Here is a 17,548-nt window from a genome sequence, read left to right on the forward strand (position 1 = left end):
TTGGGAAATGCTGACCTAACGTATAGTAGGAAAGCATTTTCATTTGCCGAGCCGTCCCTACAGCCCACAGGGCCTGGTCTGGCCTGGCTGTTGCCTGTGACTTTGGTTCCCTTGCTCACCGTGTCCCCTGGTAGTCGAAGCTCCGGGGCCCTTAAATACAGTGCGTCAGGTTCTCTCTATCCTCCAGGCCATCTCTGGGGCTGGACTCTGGGCCTGGGGTTCTGTTTCTTTTCTCTCTTGACCTGGCTGACTGCTGCCTGTCTCTCCATCGGGAAATGTTCTCTGACCCCCGGGCCAGGCGGCTGCCACTCCCTGGGGCTTGCACAGCCCTGGCGTGTCCCTGTCACAGCCCCAATCACTCACCCCACCTTGTAGTTACCCGGTCAGCTGCCCTGCCCCTCGGGGTCTGGGCTACAGGCGTCTCTTGCTGTCCGGAGGCAGGTGAGGGGCCGCCAGGGCCCAACCTCGTGGGTCACTCGTGCCCGGGCCTGGCCCGCAGGAGGCAGCCTGGCGGGAGCTGGAGGCCTCGCGGGCCCAGCTGCAGAGTCAGCTGCAGCGGGAGCGGGAAGAGCTGCTGGCGCGGCTGGAGGCCGAGAAGGAAGAGCTGAGTGAAGAGATCGCTGCGCTGCAGCAGGAGCGGGATGAGGGCCTCCTCCTGGCCGAGAGCGAGAAGCAGCAGGTTCGTGAGCCCTGGTGTGGCCTCTGCTGCTGCCTGAGGGGCCCCTGTTCTGGGGCTGGTCCCTGCTCAGCCACCCAGCAGCTAGGAGTCCCTCTCTGGGTCTCAGTGTCCTCACCTGCAGGATGAGGGGGGCCCAAGGGACGTGTGTGAAGCATTGCTGAGACCCATGTTCAGTGAGCCATGCCTGGTGTGTGGTGGGAACTGACTGAGTGGCATCGTATTCGTGACACCGTGAGCATCGGGTCCAGGAAAGCGGACCCACAGTCCGCCATCCCTCCTGCCACTGCGAGCTGGCCAGGGTGCCCCCAGGACTGCCTTCTGAGCAGTCCCCGTGATGCCCACATGTATCAGCGGACTCTCCTTAAGAGAGCTAACTCCTGACTTTCCCATAATGTCATGGAGTCAGGCTGGACTGCGTCCATCTCCTCATTAGCCGTGGCCCCCTGAGCAACTCACTTCACCTCTTGAGTCCGTTTCCTCATCTGTAAAAAGGGAGTAATAAAGGACAAGGGTTGTTGTGGCAAGTTAGTGAGATTTCTTTTTCTTTTTCTTTTTTTTTAAAGATTTTATTTATTTATTTGACAGAGAGTTAGCGAGAGCAGGAACACAAGCAGGGGGAATGGGAGAGGGAGAAGCAGGCCCCCCGCAGAGCAGGGAGCCCGATGCGGGGCTCGATCCCAGGACTCCGGGATCATGACCTGAACCGAAGGCAGACGCTTAACAGTTGAGCCACCCAGGCACCCCAAGTTAGTGAGATTTCTAAGTTGTGTCCATGTCCAGACTTATTGTTACGGCTCTTGTGCCCTTTTCTGGGGCTACAGAGGGGGTGAGTCATTTCTGGGGCCATAGAAGGGGTGAGTCTGCACTGCTGCCCCGGGTCCATCTGCGGTGACCCAGACAAGGTACCGAGCCCCCCAGTGGGCACATTTCCCAGGGCAGGGTGGGGGCAAGGCCCGAGCATGCCCCCATGACCAACCAAGCCCCCACACCCCTTTTCTCCCTGCCTCTGCCCAGGCCCTGTCCCTGAAGGAGTCAGAGAAGACAGCACTGTCAGAGAAGTTGATGGGCACACAGCACAGCCTGGCTGCCATCTCCCTAGAGATGGAACGGCAGAAGAGAGACGCTCAGAGCCGGCAGGAGCAGGACCGGGTAGGGCAGGCCATGCAGGTGGGCCCCCATCTGAGCTGGGAGGCACAGCCCTGTCTGGAGGGGCCCCCTGTCTAAGGGGTGGGGGGCATGGCTCTGCCCTGGGGAAGCCTCCGGGCTGTGGGGCAGCTTCAGCCCTTCCTGGGGAGCCCCCGTCAGAGGGAGGTGGCAGAGCTCTGCCCGGTGAATCCTAGCCTGAGAGCGAGAGCAGCTACGGGGACAGCATTCACTGGGCAGCAGGGGACCAGCAGACGGGCCCGGCTGGGCAGCAGGAAGGGAAGGGCCATGTTTGGAGCTGAAGGTGGACAGCCGAGCTGGCCCCACTGGGAACGGCCGGGGGAGGGGTGCGGTGGCACCAAGTCTGAGGAGCCTGCCTGTCCCAGAGCACCGTGAATGCCCTGACGTCCGAGCTGCGGGACCTACGGGCCCAGCTTGAGGAGGCTGCTGCTGCCCACGCCCAGGAGGCCAAGAGGCTGCAAGAACAGGCCCAAAACCTGGACAGGCAACGGGAATCCTCCGCGCGCGAGGTGAGCTGTCCCCCCCACCCTTTCCAGGCAGCCCACTAAATGCTGCTAGGGCCCGGCCTGCTAGGGTACAGAAGAGTGTAAGATTTGTCCCAGCATGTGAGAACAAATGAACAGCCAATGCAGAAAGGAGGCCATAGCATTTACAGAGGCCTTGTGGTGTACATGCGGGACTCGGGGCACTGGTGGGGTCCCTGCCCTCTTGGGGTCCCTCCATAGAAAGATCCCGGTGGGTGATTATTTCAGGCCCAGACACCACTAACTGCAGTGTGCTTTGCCCCAAATCAGAACTCATATGTGTGGTCGGAGTTGCTGCAGAGCGAGGGGGCAGGTGCCTATGGCCAGGGACGTGGGTGTGGGCTGGTTTCTGCCAAGTCCCAGCTGGAGTGGGGCCTGTACCCTGTCCCATGACAACCTGCCACCCTCCCAGGCAGAAGAGCTTCGGACGCAGCTGCGCCTGCTGGAGGATGCCCGGGACGGGCTGCGGCGGGAGCTGCTGGAGGTTCAGCGCAAGGTGCGCGAGGGTCAGGATGGCCACGAGGCCCAGCGCCAGGAGGCCAGCGAGCTTCGGCGCAGCCTGAACGAGGGTGTCCAGGAGCGCGAGGCCCTGCGGCGGTCCAACGAGGAGCTGCGGGCAGCCGTGAAGAAGGCTGAGAGCGAACGGATCAGGTAGGGCAGCATGAGGGGACCAGCCCCGAGTCCTTCACCGCATAGCTCATAGGAGGGGCCACGTGGGCAAGTAACACTCAGGGCACCTCTAGGCCACGAGCCGACCAGACCCACTCGAGGGATTAGGGCAACAGCCTCTGTGTAGATCCACACACTGTACTCTTCCTGGGACCTGTGGCCGCCTCTGACCTCTGCCTCCTCCCCACTCAGCCTGAAGCTTGCCAACGAGGACAAGGAGCAGAAATTGGCGCTCCTCGCGGAGGCACGGGTGGCCGTGGGCAAGGAGGCCGAGGAGCTGCGGGCTGGGCTGCAGGAGGTGGAACGTTCTCGGCTGGAGGCCCGCAGGGAACTGCAGGAGCTCCGGCGGCAGGTACCCTCCCTGGGCACTGGCTGCTGGACCAGGAGCACCCCCTTTAGTGGAGCCTGGGCCCCCGCATCTGTAAAACCAGGGCCTTGACCTCTAACAAAGCTTCCCAACTTACGAACCCCTGAAACTGTGTGCAAAAGTGTGTGTGCGTTGGGGGGGTGTGTGTGTACATTTGTGTACGTAGTCATTCACATTTCTCCCAGGAGAGGGTCTGGAGCTTTGTCCAAATCTCAGAGGAGTCTTTGAACAAGAAGACCCAGTGAGGTGGATCAGGAGCGGGTGAACATTTTTTGCAGAGCCCCACAGTAGATATTTCTGGCATTCTGCCATTGCAGTCCACACAGTTGGCGTAACCACAGAGTGAGAAAGCAGCCCCACGGTACAGAAATGCGTGGGCATGTGTTCCATTCCGACTTTGTGTATGGACACCGAAATTCGAGTTTTATATCATTTTTCACGTGTAGGAAATGTTGTTGTTCTTTGATTTTCTTCCAGCCATTTAAAACGGGCCATTTCCAACAATTTAAAAATACAAAAGCCATCCTTGGCTCAGGCCTTCCCAGAAGACTTGCAGAACTAGATGACGGCCCCACTGGGCTCCTTGGCTCTGCCTTACCCGGGGCTGTCAGAGCCTGACTACCAGATTCTCTTCATCTCCCGCCACTGCCCCCCTCTGCCCCTTCAGACCCCTTCCTGTTGGGTGGAAGTTCTGGGAAAGCACGGGAGTCCCTGAAAGGAAGTCATATTTGTGCGCCAGGCTCTTGCTGGGGGCTTTGGGTGCTGCGGCATGATCTGTGTTCTCCTCTGGGGAAATAGGGGCTTAGAACATACTTTTGCATTCTGCTTGTCTGAGATTGACTCCCAGTCTGCTGCTTGTGGGCTGTGTGACTTTGGACAAGTCACTTCTCTTCTCTGAGCTTCAGTTTTCTCGTCTGTTAAATAAGGATAATGTTAGCATCTGCCCCGTATAGAGTTGTGCGAAGGTGAAATGAGCTCATACAGTTGAAGTGCTTAGAACAGGGGTGGATGTGTGGTAAATACTCCATAAAAGTCAGGCATCCCTGGAGAGAAAGGTGGCCAGGAAGTTGTGCTTCCTGCCCTCCAGAGTTCCTCTTCTGATGGGGGTCCACCACTCCCCACGGTGAGTGGTTACGATGAGGCAGTCAGTGGAGGTCCTTGGTGCCCAGGTGCCTGGCGTGGCTGGAGCTCAGTGAAGTTATCTGGGGCAGGTTCCTAGTGGATTTGAGGTGGTGTTCAATGTTTGTATCCCTAGAGCAGTGGGTCCTGAGTGCCCCCTGGGCCTGGGCTGGGCAAGGTATAGGGGCGGAATTGAAAAGGCCCTCAACACCTTGGGCTAGAAGGGGCTGTGGATGCTGAGAATGGGTCCGAGGTCCTCCCTGTGTCCGCTCTCTCTCACAGATGAAGATGCTGGACAGTGAGAATGGCAGGCTGGGCCGGGAGCTGGTGGAGGTTCAGGGCCGCCTGACACTGGGCGAGCGGGCGGAAAAGGAGGGCCGGCGGGAGGCCCTGGGCCTCCGACAGAAGCTCCTGAAGGGCGAGGCCAGCTTGGAGGCCATGCGGCAGGAGGTAACTTGGGTGGGTGGGCTGTGTGGATGGGGAGGGTCTTAGGAGACAGTTGGGGTGCCCTGTGCTTCCTCCCACCAGCAAGAAGTAGATGGGGACTCCAGTGCTAGAGTCATTCTGAGAGATGACTCCCTAGGACTGGTCCCTGTTCCCCCACTCTTTGAGATTCTTCCCCAGGTATGATAGTAATAACAACTGCAAGAACCATTTAGCAGGGGTGGGGGCGGTGAGAGGAAGCTCTGTAGACATAACCGGGTTTGAATCTCCCAGCAGCCTCAGGAGGTAGGTGTATTTAGCCCCATTTTACATAGATACCCAGATACTTAGGCCCAGAGAGGTCAAGGGATCTACTCAAGATCACACAGCCACCCAGGTCCGTCTGACTCCAAAGCATGCACTCTTTCCATTCTGCTTTTCTGGCTGTTTTACTGTAGCGAATCTACTGTGTGACCTTGACTAAGTCACTTGACCTCTCCGTGCTTCAGAGCATTCATGGGATGGGGGCCTGGCATAGGTCCTGGCTTCCAGGTGCTCCGTAAATGGTGGTTTCTAGTGAAACTGATGACCATGAGGGTTGAATTATTCCCTAAACCAGAGGGCTGTGTGTGTGACCATGCACTCCATCAGAAAATAATTTACTACATGCCCTGTTGTGTGATTTATTGATAAATTATGTGCACTGAGAGGCAGTGCAACCTGATTGTTAAAAAAACATCCTCTGGAGTCAGTGTGCCTGTCTTTGAATCCTGGCTCTCAACTTAGTAGCCGTGTGGCCTTGGTTAAGTTATGCAACTGTTGTGTGTCTCAGTTTTTTCATTTGTAAAACAGAAATGATTCATAGTGGTAATGAGGGTTGAGATGTTTGGAAAGTACTTAGTGCCTGCCACTGGTAAGTCCTATCTATGTGGGCTGTTAGTTTATTACTAAGAAACTGTGTATATTACAAGGCACGTACACAGAAGGAAGAGAAAAAACAAATTCTAGTAGTTAACTCCCACACTCCCTGGGATGTTCCTGCACGTCCTGCCTGGGTGGGGACCACTAAAAATCAGGTGTTGTGCAAGCCGCTTTTGGGGGGGTGGGCTCCAGGTTGGGCCTGCGAGGCGGGGCGCCTGGTTGGGGGCGGCCTTGCTGACCCCCACCTCCGGGCGTCGTCTGCCCCAGCTCCAGGGGGCCCAGAGGAAGCTGCAGGAGCAAGAGGGCGAGTTCCGGGCCCGCGAGCGAGGCCTGCTGGGCTCCCTGGAGGAGGCGCGCGGCGCCGAGAAGCAGCAGCTGGACCACGGCCGCAGCCTGGAGCTGAAGCTGGAGGCGGCGCGGGCCGAGGCCGCGGACCTGGGGCTGCGGCTGAGCGCGGCCGAGGGCCGGGCGCAAGGCCTGGAGGCCGAGCTGGCCCGCGTAGAGGCGCAGCGGCGCGCGGCCGAGGCGCAGCTGGGCGGCCTGCGCTCAGCCCTGCGTCGGGGCCTGGGCCTCGGGCGGTCCCCAAGCCCGGCCCCGCTGCCCTCGCCCGGCTCCCCCGCCCGGAGCGCGCCAGCCGGAGGTGAGCAGAGTGCGGCGGGAAAGTGGGGGGGCGGGGCGGGGCGTGTCTTGCCGAGTCCCCGCCCACGGCCACGCCCCCATCTAGGTCAGCTTCGCCTGGGGGCCCGCTGCTGGCCGGACCGCACCTCTCCTTGACGACGAGCCTCAATCCCGCCCCCATATCGCTTTCCTTCCCTTTGGTGAGCCCGCCGAGGCTCCTTCTTTTCGCTGATCCGTGCTCCCTTGGTTGCTTCATTTTCAAGGGGGTGATGGTGCTGCTTCTTAAGGCCCCTGACTCCTCTGAGTCTTTGAGGCTCCATCTAATAGAATTGATGCTTACCCTCTCCCCATCAGCACCCCATCCTCCTCAGTCTCCCACCCCTAGCTTGACGCCCCTCCATACTAGGCTCGTGACCCTCAACATCACAGCCAGACAGATAACACACCCAGCCTAAGAGCCCTTCCAGCAACTCCTTCAGAAATCCTTCTAGTCCCATTTGCTCCCAAGGCCCTGTGGATGACCCTGGGAAAGTCAGCCCCGTGCTTCAGGGGGTGTGAGCACGCATTCCAGAGCATCCGCCTTGTCTCAGCCCGACAGAATCTTGATTCCTGGGGCCTAGCACCGTGAGCAGTTCACTAGGGGATACTGAGTCCTTGCCTCTTCAAATCTACGGATTTAGCCCCAGGATCACATTCATTCAGTTATTCAATATTTTTTAAGCACCTACTATGTGCTGAATACAATTGGATGGAGCAGTAGACAAACCTGACTAGCGTTTCTGCTCTTACGGACTTTATAGTCTAGGGATGGGAGCTGCAGACTGTAAATGCGGTATATAAATGAAAGACAATGTATTGGGTGGTAGTAAGTGCTGGAAGATCGGTAAGGAAAAAGGCATCAAGGGATGTTGCTAGTGAGAATGTAAAAACAGCATCCCTGCTGTAGAAGATAACTTGGCAGTTCCTCAGAAAATTTAGAATTACCATGTGCCCCAATAATTCAGCCTCTAGGTGTATAACCAAAAGGACTGGAAAAGGGGCCTGGAACAGATAGGTGTACGTCAGCAGCCATAGCAGCATTATTCATAGTAGCCAAAGAGCGGAATCAACCAGTGTCTCCGTCGACAGATGAATAGGTAAACAAAATGTGGTGTATCCGTACAAAGGAATGTTATTCAGTTTCAAAAAGCAATGGCATTCTGGGACGCCTGGGTGGTTCAGTCGGTTAAGCGTCGGACTCCTGACTTTGGCTCAGGTCATGATCTCACGGGCATGAGATCGAGCCCTGCGTCAGGCCCCGTGCTGAGCACAGAGTCTGCTTGGGATTCTCTCTGTCCCTCTCTCCCCTCTCTCTCTGCCACACTCCCCCCAGCTCGTACTCTTTCACTTTCTCTCTCTCAAAAAAAAAAAAGACAATGACATTCTGACACATGTTACAACATGGATGAGTTGACAATATTATGCTAAGTGAAAGAAGCCAGTCACAAAAGGACGAATATAGTATGATTCAACTTAAATGAAATGCCTAGAAAAGCCAAATTTTATAGAAACAAAGTAGATTAGGGATTCCTGGGGGCTGGGGGGAGGGGAGAATTGGGAGTTATTTTTAGTGGGTACAGAGTTTCTGTTTGAGGTTGTACATGTTAGTTTGCTTGGGGCTGCCAAAACAAAGTACTGTAAACTGAGGTCTTAAGCAACAAATTTTTTTTTAAAAGATTTTATTTATTTATTTGACAGAGAGAGACACAGCGAGAGAGGGAACACAAGCAGGGGGAGTGGGAGAGGGAGAAGCAGGCTTCCTGCTGAGCAGGGAGCCCCATGCTGGCCTCAATCCCAGGACCCTGGGGATCATGACCTGAGCCGACGGCAGACGCTTAACGACTCAGCCACCCAGGCACCCCAAGCAACAGAAATTTGTGTCTCACAGTTCTGGAGGCCAGAAGTCTGAGATCAAGCTTTTGGCAGGGCCGTGCTCCCTCTGAAGTCGCTAGGGAAGGATCTATTCCTAGGCTTGTAGTTCCTAGGCTTGTGGCAGAACTCTAGCCTTCACATGGCCTTCTTGTGTGTGTGTCCAAATTTCCCCCTTATATTATGACACCAATCATACTGGATTAGGGGCATATCCTACTCCACTATGACCTCGTCTTAACTAATTACATCGGCAACAACCCTACTCCCAGATAAATTCACATTCTGAGGTACCAGGGGTTAGAACTTTAACCTATTAGTTTTGGGGGGACATAGTTCAACCCAAAATAGGGGTGATCGAAAAGATTTGGAAACAGATAGTGTGAATATAAGTAATACCACTAAACTGTACACTTAAAGATGGTTAGAAAGGCCATCAAAATAGATGCAGAAAAAGCATTTGATAAAATACAACATCCAGTTACGATCCAAACTCTGGGAAAACTAGAAAAAGTTTTCCTTAACTGATAAACTGGGTCTTCAAAACCCTGTAGCAAATGTGACATTTAACCCTTCTATTTAATATAGTACTGGAAGTCTCAGAGGTCCTAGCCAGTACACTATGGTAAGAAACATAGAATTAACATCTTAAGGTTCAGGAAGGGAGAAACAAAATTGCCACTATTTACAGATCACATGATTTTTCTATGTAGAAAATATAGGAGAAGCTACAATAAATTTTTAGAACAAATAAGAAACTTTATTTTTAAATTTTTTTTTCAAATAAGAAACTTTAGTAAGGTTGCTGGAAACAAGATCAATCTACAGAAATTATATTTTATTATATCAGCGGAAGCAGAAAATGTTTGTTGGTAGATTGCCAACAACATAAATGATAAAATGTCTTGTATACTAGCACTAAGAATTCTCTTCCCCAAAGAAAACACCAGATCTAGATGACTTTACAGATAAGTTCTACTATGCAAGGAAAAAAAATAATTCTAATCTAATAAAATATGTACAAGACCTTTATGGAGACAACTATAAATTTTATTGAGAGATATTAAAGGAAACCTAAATAGGAGAAACATACTATGTTTGTGTATCAGAAAGTCCACTATTATAAAGTTGTCAGTTCTTCCAAATTCATCTATAGTTTCAAGGCTATTCCAATCAAAATCCTAACTTTGTGTGTGTCAAACTCCACAAGCCAGTTTTATAACTTCAGTGGAAAAACAAAGGCTAAGAAAGCCAACACACACTTGAAGAAAAAGAACTAGATGGGTGGGGGCAGGGCTTGCCTTGCCAAAGATAAAAGTTAATATAAAGCTTTGGTACTTAAGGCGCTGTGCTGCTGAGACAGCAGTTGATCAAGTAGTCAAGGACCAGACCCACATGTCTAAAGACATCTGATCTATGTTGGAAGCTTGATCTGTGATGGGCTTTCCAATAAACAGTATTTGGATAATTGAGAATCCATAAGTGGGGGGGGGGAAGAAAAAGATCCTTACATCACATTTTACGTGAACATCAATTTCAGGTAGATTAAAGATTAAATGTGAACGACAAAACTCTAGCTTTTAAAAGACAATATAGGAAAATATCTTCATGACTTTAGGGCAGGAAAGGATTTCCAAAGACGCACATGCACAGACCCCATTAAGTATAATGTTAATGAATGTTAATTAAAAACCTAAAAAAAGATGGTTAGGAAGGCATATTGTATGTTATATAAATTTTATCACAAATTTGTTTAAAGATTTATTTTTGTTTTAGAGCATGCACAGGGAGAGGGAGAGAATCTTTAAGCAGATTCCCCACTGAGTGTGGAGCGCAACTCGGGGCTCGATCCCAGGACCCCAAGATCATGACCTGAGCTGAAATCAAGAGTTGGACGCTCAATAGATTGAGTCACCCAGGTGCCCTGCAATAAAGAAACTTTTTAACGATATAGCAAGGGCAGGGGTAGGGGTGTTTTATGGGAGATGGAGAGCCCCACTGAGTAGGTTGGAGGTAGGATAAGTAGGAGAAGAGACTCAGGACAAGTGGAAGGTCCTGAGTGGCAGTTCCCCTGTCCGGTGAACAGCAAAGGTGACAGAGCAGCTGGAGGGCGGGGAGCAAAGTGTGGAGGAGTGGGAGGTGAGGACGTGGTGACACTAAGATGCTAGCTTCACTCCGTGGGGGTGGGGGCCCTTGGGGACAGTGGGTAGACGTCCTGCTCTGGGTCCTGTGGGTGCTGATGGAGCTATGGGGCAGCTTGGCCCAGGCAAGAGGATGCTGACCGCCTGCCCTGCAGTTCCGATGTTGACCTCCAGGTGCCGCCCTGTCTCTGTGCGCACTGCCCCTCCCACCTCTTCAAGCAGAGTTCATTTCTCTGCCTGGAAATAGGGCTACCTGGTTCCCAATCTCAGCTCAGGATCTTCCCAGCTTTGAGACCAAACAAATCCCTTAACTGCTTTGAGCCCGTCCAGCCTGTGCAGGGGGGGCATTGGTCCTTCCTTCTCAGAGAATTGTGAAGGTGGAATAGGATGTCAGGAGAGCCCAGTACCTGGCATGTAGGAAACATTGAAGGGGTGATGTTGAGGGGGTGGAGTGTCCACCTTTGGACTGGGCCTTGGGTGCAGTCCTCATAGTGCTCCTGGTCTGGGCAGGGAGGCAGATCTCAGAGCCTCATGGCCAGGGGGAATGAGCTCACCCCAACCCAGCCTGGGGTCAGGGACATCTCTGGGAAGCAGGTCTAAAGGAATGGGCCAGGCAGAGAGAAGCCATGGGGAGAGAAGGGAACAGCATGTATGAAGGCCCTGCTGCTGGAAGGGGGACCTGAGTAATGCAGAATGGACAGCTTGTAAAGGTGAGAGGGCTGTGCTAGGGTGAGCAGCAGGGCCTCTGTGTGATGGCAAGGATGCTGGGTTTTATTCTGAGGGCTGTGGGGCCTGGGAAGGGTTCAGCAAGAGGGTGAGGGACCCAGTATGCAGCGGGAAGCTCATGCGAGCTGCTGGGTGCGGCAGGGTGGGTGAGGTGGTGTACGAGGAGCCTGCAGGCCCCTTCCAGGCAGGAGAGGCCCGGGCTCCTGCACCCCTAAGCACACCTCCTCCCCTAGGAAGTGGCGAAGGGCTCAGCAGCCCCAGCCCCTTGGAACGCAGCCCTGGGTCTGAGCCACCATCCCCCGCACCTGCCATCTCCCCGGCATCTTCAGACCTGGACCCCGAGGCAGTGCGAGGGGCCCTCCGGGAATTCCTGCAGGAGCTGCGGAATGCCCAGAGACAACGGGTGAGGCTGGGTGTGAGCGGCTGGAGAGGGAACCGGGTGGCCCAGGGCCCTGCAGGGCGCTGCGGGTTGTCAGAGCAGAGGTCTTCCCTTTCCCCGGACGTTGGGGCCTCAGGATGAGCTTCAGGCCCAGATGAGCACCCTGAGTCGCCAGCTGGCCGAGATGGAGGCCGAGAGGGACAATGCGACGTCACGGGTGAGGCAGCTGCAGAAGGCTGTGGCCGACAGTGAAGAAGGTGAGTGTCACCCCCTGGGTCCTTGTCCTGTTCTCTGTGCTCTTAGCAGCCGCGGCAGGACCTGTGGGATTGGCCTGAACAGCTCCTGCGTCCCCGCCCTGGCCACCATGTCCTGTCTCCTCTGGGGGACCCCCCCTAATCAGTCCCACTCCGTGTGTCCAGACCGGCAGGCCCTCGAGGGGCCCTGTGGTGGGTGGAGGGCAGGCCTGGCCGGGCCTGACGGGGCTGGGCTGCCACAGCCCGGCGTGGCGTGAGCGGACGGCTGAGCGGGGTGCAGGCGCGGCTGGTGCGCCAGGAGGAGAGCATGCGCCGCAGCGAGCGGGAGTGCCGGGCCGCCCTGGGCCAGGTGGCCGCCCTGGAGAGGAGCCTGCAGGCCACGGAGAGCGAGCTCCGGGCCAGCCAGGTAGGCGGGAGCTGAGGGCCAGCCGGGGCGGGGGCGGCTGTGGGTCCGACTGTGCTCCTCTCTGTTGCTGTCTGTCTGGGTCACAGCGCCCGCTAACGTGACCAGCCTGTGACTCTGTCCGGAAGCACATTCAGATTCCACTCTCCTATTCCTCCCCGGGGTCACTAGGCCGTAGAAGAAAAGGCCTGGGCTTTTGAGCCTGAAGGAGAAAAGCCTGGGTTCAAGTCCTGGCCCGGCTGCTTGCCTCCCTGCTCTCATTTTCCTCCTCTGTAAACGGGGGACACCAGCCATTGTCTCCCAGAGATGATGCTCGAAGGGTCTTAACACACTGTGTTCGGGGGCCCTCCGTTTCCTTTGTCTCTGTGTAGCCACACGAGTCGTGCTCTGGAGTTTTTCTGGGGGTGGGGGGGGTGGGGGGTGTGTTTGAGGCAGGGCACCCTGGCCCTGGTGGTGACAGTCCAGGCCACCAATGCCTTGAGCCTTTCTCCCCCTCGCTCCCTCCCCCTCCCTCCCCCTCCCTCCTCGCCCCCACCCCCTGCCTCTGGCTCCAGGTCAGTCTGAGCAGGATTGTTATGTCTGTGGTTCCAGCTCTGGCCTTGGGCCCGGCCGCGGGGGCCGCAGCGGGGCGGGGAGGCCAGGAACACAGCTGAGCAGGGGCCAGAGTGGGGCTGCCAGGCCCAGACATGGCAGACATGGGGCTCTGAGCACGGCAACAGGGGGGCCAGACCGGGGGCGAGGTTGTATTGCCTGTAATAGGATGGGAATGGGAATGGAAGGGCCCCAGTCTGTCTTCCGGTCCTGTTCCCCCTGCTAGCTTCCTTTACTGTCTGACCCCGTGTGAGGGAGGGAAGAACATCATCCCCTAAAACCAGGTAGGGCCCAGGGCTCCCACCTGGCTCAGCTCACACAATGCAGCTTCCGGGCCTGCCTCTGGAGAGTGACGCAGCAGAGCAGGGGATGCCCTGGAATCTGCATTTTTACCCCCCCTCCCTCCCCAGGGCTCTGTGAATACCTTGTGGTGCCCCTGGGCAGTGCAGTCTCCCCACTATACAGATGTGAAATAGGGCCACAGAGCAGGAAGAGAGAACCCTGGATCACAAAGCCTGTTAGACACAGCCCAAACCAGAATGTGCTCTGGGATCCTCAGGTCAACCCATCCTGCGAACATAGGGGGAGACTGAGGCCTCAGGAGGGTCACAGGCCGGCCCCAGGTCACACAGGGAATGGCTGGACCAGCCCCCTCAAGGTCCTGAGGGGATGGGGGGAGGTGTGGGGCGGCCGGGCAGCTGGGGCCTGATCCCTCCGCATCCCCAGGAGAAGGTCAGCCAGATGAAGGCCAATGAGGTGAAGCTGGAGAGCGACAAGCGGCGCCTGAAGGAGGTGCTGGACGCCTCTGAGAGCCGCACCATCAAGCTTGAGCTGCAGCGGCGCTCGCTTGAGGGGGAACTGCAGCGCAGCCGCCTGGGCCTGGGTGACCGTGAGGCTCAGGCCCAGGTCCTCCAGGACCGGGTGGACTTCCTGCAGAGACAGGTGGGTCCCCACCACTGCCTGCAGGCTCCTCATCTGCACGCCCAGCACCAGGTGCTTTACACGGACCCCATAACACTCCCAGCAACCCTGTGAAGCAAGCGTCATCCTCATTTCATGGATGGACAGGCAGAGACTCAGACATGACATCATCACCCAAGATCACATAGCTAATAAGAGACACAGACAGAATCCGAGTTTAAGACTCTGACAATAGAATCTGCACTTCTAGGAAGCAGGTGGGACAAGTTAGAGTTGTAGATTCCACTCGTGTCCCTTTTTGCCTTGGCTGCCAGGAAGCTCAGCTTTAGACCGTTCAGTAACTCTGCGAGCCCTGCACAGTCACCCACCAAAGTCAAGAACACAGAACATTTCCAGTTTGTGGTGGTTGTGGTGGTTACTCCTTCTCTTCCATAGCAGGGAGGAGAAGGGAATGAGAATGGGGAGGAGACCGTGGGGTCTGAGACAACCAGGTGGGTGGCACTCCGGGTGAGGGGAGTTAACCAGCAGTGGGACCAGGGCCCTGGTTGCAGTAGGCTGAGCCTGCGGGAGCACATGGGAACAATGAGCATCAGTGATGAAGGCCTAGGCAGAGTGGGAGGGGCTTGGCTTGGGTTCAGCCTCCCTGCTGGAGGCCATGTTGAGAGCAGAGCCACTTTACCATCCTGTCTGTCTTCCTGCCAGGTGACAGACAGTGAGGTGAAAGCAGGGACCCTGCAGCTGACAGTGGAACGGCTGAGTGGGGCCCTGGTCAAGGTGGAAGAGAGCGAGGGGGCCTTGCGGGACAAGGTGCAGGGCCTGACCGAAACCCTCGCCCAGAATAGTGCCAGCCTTACCAGCACCCAGGACAAGAATCTGCACCTGCAGAAGGCCCTCACCGCTTGCGAACATGACCGCCAAGTGCTGCAAGTATGGATTCCGGGGCCTGGCTCGGGGTGGGCTCGGTGAGAGAGTTAGCCGCCAAGGGCAGGCTTGGAGGGGCCCTGATAGAGAGCCAGCCCCTGGGGCCATCAGTCGGGAACCCTAGGGAGCCAGTCAGTGAGGCTTGGAGGTGGGGGGGCCCAATAAAAGCATTGCCAATAAGAGGAGATTTGGGGGAGCAATAAGAGAATAAGTCTACTCATAGAGGCTTACAGACACCCAGAGGCAGGGTTGATGGGACAGAGTTGGGGTCCGAGGGGTCCCCACCTTATGTAGGTCAGTGGGCCAGGCCTGCTGTCCTCCTCGCCCTCAGATAAGATTTTTGAGCTGTTTTATGGGCTGTCACCCTGACCCGGAGGTACAGAGGAGAGGGAGCCTTTGCTCCATCCTGGCCCCATCAGCCCCCGTCCCCCAGGAACGGCTGGAGGCCGCTCGGCAGGCGTTATCCGAGGCACGGAAGCAGAGCGGCTCCCTGGGCGAGCAGGTGCAGACGATGCGGGGCGAGCTGGCGGACCTGGAGCTGCAGCGGGCAGAGGCAGAGGGCCAGCTACAACAGCTTCAGGAGGTGAGGGCCGGAATGGGCCCCTTCTGTCCCCAGGACGCTGAGGCCCTCCGGATGGAGTGGGACCTTCCTTATCCCAGCGTCCTCCCAGACCCAGGCCCAGCCTCCCCTGGGGAACGCTGGTTCCTTCAGCCCACACCCCCATTACACAGATGGAGAAGCCGAGGCCCGGAGAGGCGGCCTCAGGTGATAGGTGTCAGCCGTGGGCCTCCCAGCCGCCCTGCCGAGCTAAGGGCCGGCGGCACTAGGGGCTTGCTGGCTTCTGCAGGTGCTGCGGCAGCGCCAGGAGGGGGAGGCTGCGGCCCTGCACACGGTCCAGAAGCTGCGCGACGAGCGGCGGCTGCTGCAGGAGCGCCTGGACAGCCTGCAGGCCGAGCTCGCCCAGCTGGAGGCCGAGAAGCGGGAGGTGGAGCGGTCAGCGCTGCGGCTGGAGAAGGACCGGGCGGCCCTCAGGAGGATGCTGGACAAGGTGGGCGGGGCCTCTAGGGCCCTCCCCTCCCTTCCTCTGGGTCCTAGCCGGGGTTGCGTTTGGCCGCGTGTCCCCAAGGCCTGGGGGCCTCGGGTGCTCCCTGGCCCCCTGGTCTTGCTGCCTCTAACCTGACACCCCTCCCTGAGCCCCCCTCTCTCGGCGGGACCTCCCTCCTTCCCGGGGCCCCCTGTTGCCCTCCTGCTCTCCCTGCCTAGGTGGAGCGCGAGAAGCTTCGCAGCCACGAGGACACGGTGCGGCTGAATGCCGAGAGGGGCCGCCTGGACCGCACGCTCACGGGGGCCGAGCTGGAGCTGGCTGAGGCCCAGAGGCAGATCCAGCTGCTGGAGGTCCAGCCCCCAGCTACCCTCTCTCCCCCGAGCCCTGGACCCGGACCCCCACCTCCCACCCCTGCCCTCGGCCTGAGTGCCGAGCTGTCCCGGGAGTTGCTGGTGGCTCAGCCAGCCCAGGCCCCTCAGCCTCCGTAACCAGTCCGGACCCTTGGAGGGGGGCAGCCCAGAGCCAGGTCCCAGAGGGAGGGGTCCTCCCCAGCGTGGAGAGAAAAGAGAAGCCGGTTAGCTGTGAGACTGTGTGCGCGTAGGCTGTGGGCACGCAGAGGTGTGAGTGTGCCTGGGCGTGTTCTCGTGCATGTAGCGTGAGTCTTGTGCACAGACGTGGCAAGTCGAAGTATTAGGAACGTGTTTTACGTGTGTATGTCTTTGTGTACAGACGTCTTCCTGTATGTAGATGTAGCAGTGTTGGGCTTTTGCACATATGCGTGCATCCATGTGAGCCCGGTGAGTATTTACGTGCTTGCTTTTGTGCCTGTGGGGGGGGCCTGTCTCTGTGTTTGACCATGTCTGTGCGTGGGTGTGCCTGCCTGTCAGTGGGGCTCGCTGGGTACCCTGAGCCAGGCTTCGCAGACCAGGTGGGCCAGGAACGTGGGGGACAAACACGGATCTCTCCTGCACCCCCGTCTGCACTGACTTTGCCCGGAGGGGCCTTTAGGCTCCTGGGAGGTGCCCGACATCCCCTTGCACGCGCGCGCGCGCACACACACACAGGGCCAGACCCCTGACTAGCCGCCCCGCCCGCAGGCCCAGGTGCAGACAGAGCGCACGCTGGAGGCGCGGGAGCGGGCCCACCAGCAGCGGGTACACGGGCTGGAGGAGCAGGTACCCAGGCCCCTCCGCAGGATGTGGAAACATGGGGGGAGCAGCAGAGGGCTGGCCGCGACCCCCGTAGAAGCAGTCAGCGGCACCCGTGACTGAAATGGTCCGGACACGGGCTCAAGTGATGTCACTGGAACTCCGTCCTCGTGGCTGTCCGCTGGGTGGCACAGATGGCCCGAGCAGCCCCAGCCTAGGTTATCCCAGCAACCCACCATCCTAGAGGAATGGGGGCCTTTTTTTCCTGAGAGCAATAGCAGAAGTCCCAGGGATGATCCTTACTGGCCGGCTTGGATCCCAGATCCCTGACCTGACCTGTGCATGGGTAGGCCAAGCCTGGGTCATGGGTCCCCCCAGTCGGGCTAGCGCCAGGCCTACTTAAATAATGAGAGTGGGGACAGGTGGCCCCTGAAGAGATGCCGAGGAGCGGTCAGAAGACAGCCAGCTGCCCTGTGAGACGGAATGGGAGGGGAGAGAAGCATCCTGGTGCTTCATGAGACCCACTTTTTCCTGAAACAGGCAGGATCAGGTCCCCTGTGGGGCCCCAGCTGCAGCCACCCCCATTTCTCTGACATCAGGCAGGGGGCCTGGGCCGGCTGGGCTGG

At 57.2% G+C, this 17,548-nt stretch overlaps 1 protein-coding gene across 1 annotated transcript in view; it reads left to right on the top strand.

The window, feature by feature from the left end:
• Positions 1–17,548, top strand: part of CROCC (ciliary rootlet coiled-coil, rootletin) — a 40,765-nt gene that overhangs the window by 22,613 nt on the left and 604 nt on the right. Inside the window, exons 21-36 of the mRNA XM_044913890.1 lie at positions 500–679; positions 1,694–1,828; positions 2,209–2,352; positions 2,780–3,018; positions 3,229–3,388; positions 4,805–4,972; positions 6,134–6,506; positions 11,493–11,662; positions 11,775–11,895; positions 12,135–12,298; positions 13,613–13,828; positions 14,510–14,734; positions 15,162–15,311; positions 15,577–15,777; positions 15,993–16,226; positions 16,872–16,949. Of these exons, the coding sequence (XP_044769825.1) occupies positions 500–679; positions 1,694–1,828; positions 2,209–2,352; positions 2,780–3,018; positions 3,229–3,388; positions 4,805–4,972; positions 6,134–6,506; positions 11,493–11,662; positions 11,775–11,895; positions 12,135–12,298; positions 13,613–13,828; positions 14,510–14,734; positions 15,162–15,311; positions 15,577–15,777; positions 15,993–16,226; positions 16,872–16,949 (2,958 nt within the window). The remainder of the gene's footprint in view (positions 1–499; positions 680–1,693; positions 1,829–2,208; positions 2,353–2,779; positions 3,019–3,228; positions 3,389–4,804; positions 4,973–6,133; positions 6,507–11,492; positions 11,663–11,774; positions 11,896–12,134; positions 12,299–13,612; positions 13,829–14,509; positions 14,735–15,161; positions 15,312–15,576; positions 15,778–15,992; positions 16,227–16,871; positions 16,950–17,548) is intronic.

Source organism: Neomonachus schauinslandi, chromosome 4 (assembly GCF_002201575.2).
Source record: "Neomonachus schauinslandi chromosome 4, ASM220157v2, whole genome shotgun sequence".
NCBI lineage: Eukaryota > Metazoa > Chordata > Mammalia > Carnivora > Phocidae > Neomonachus > Neomonachus schauinslandi.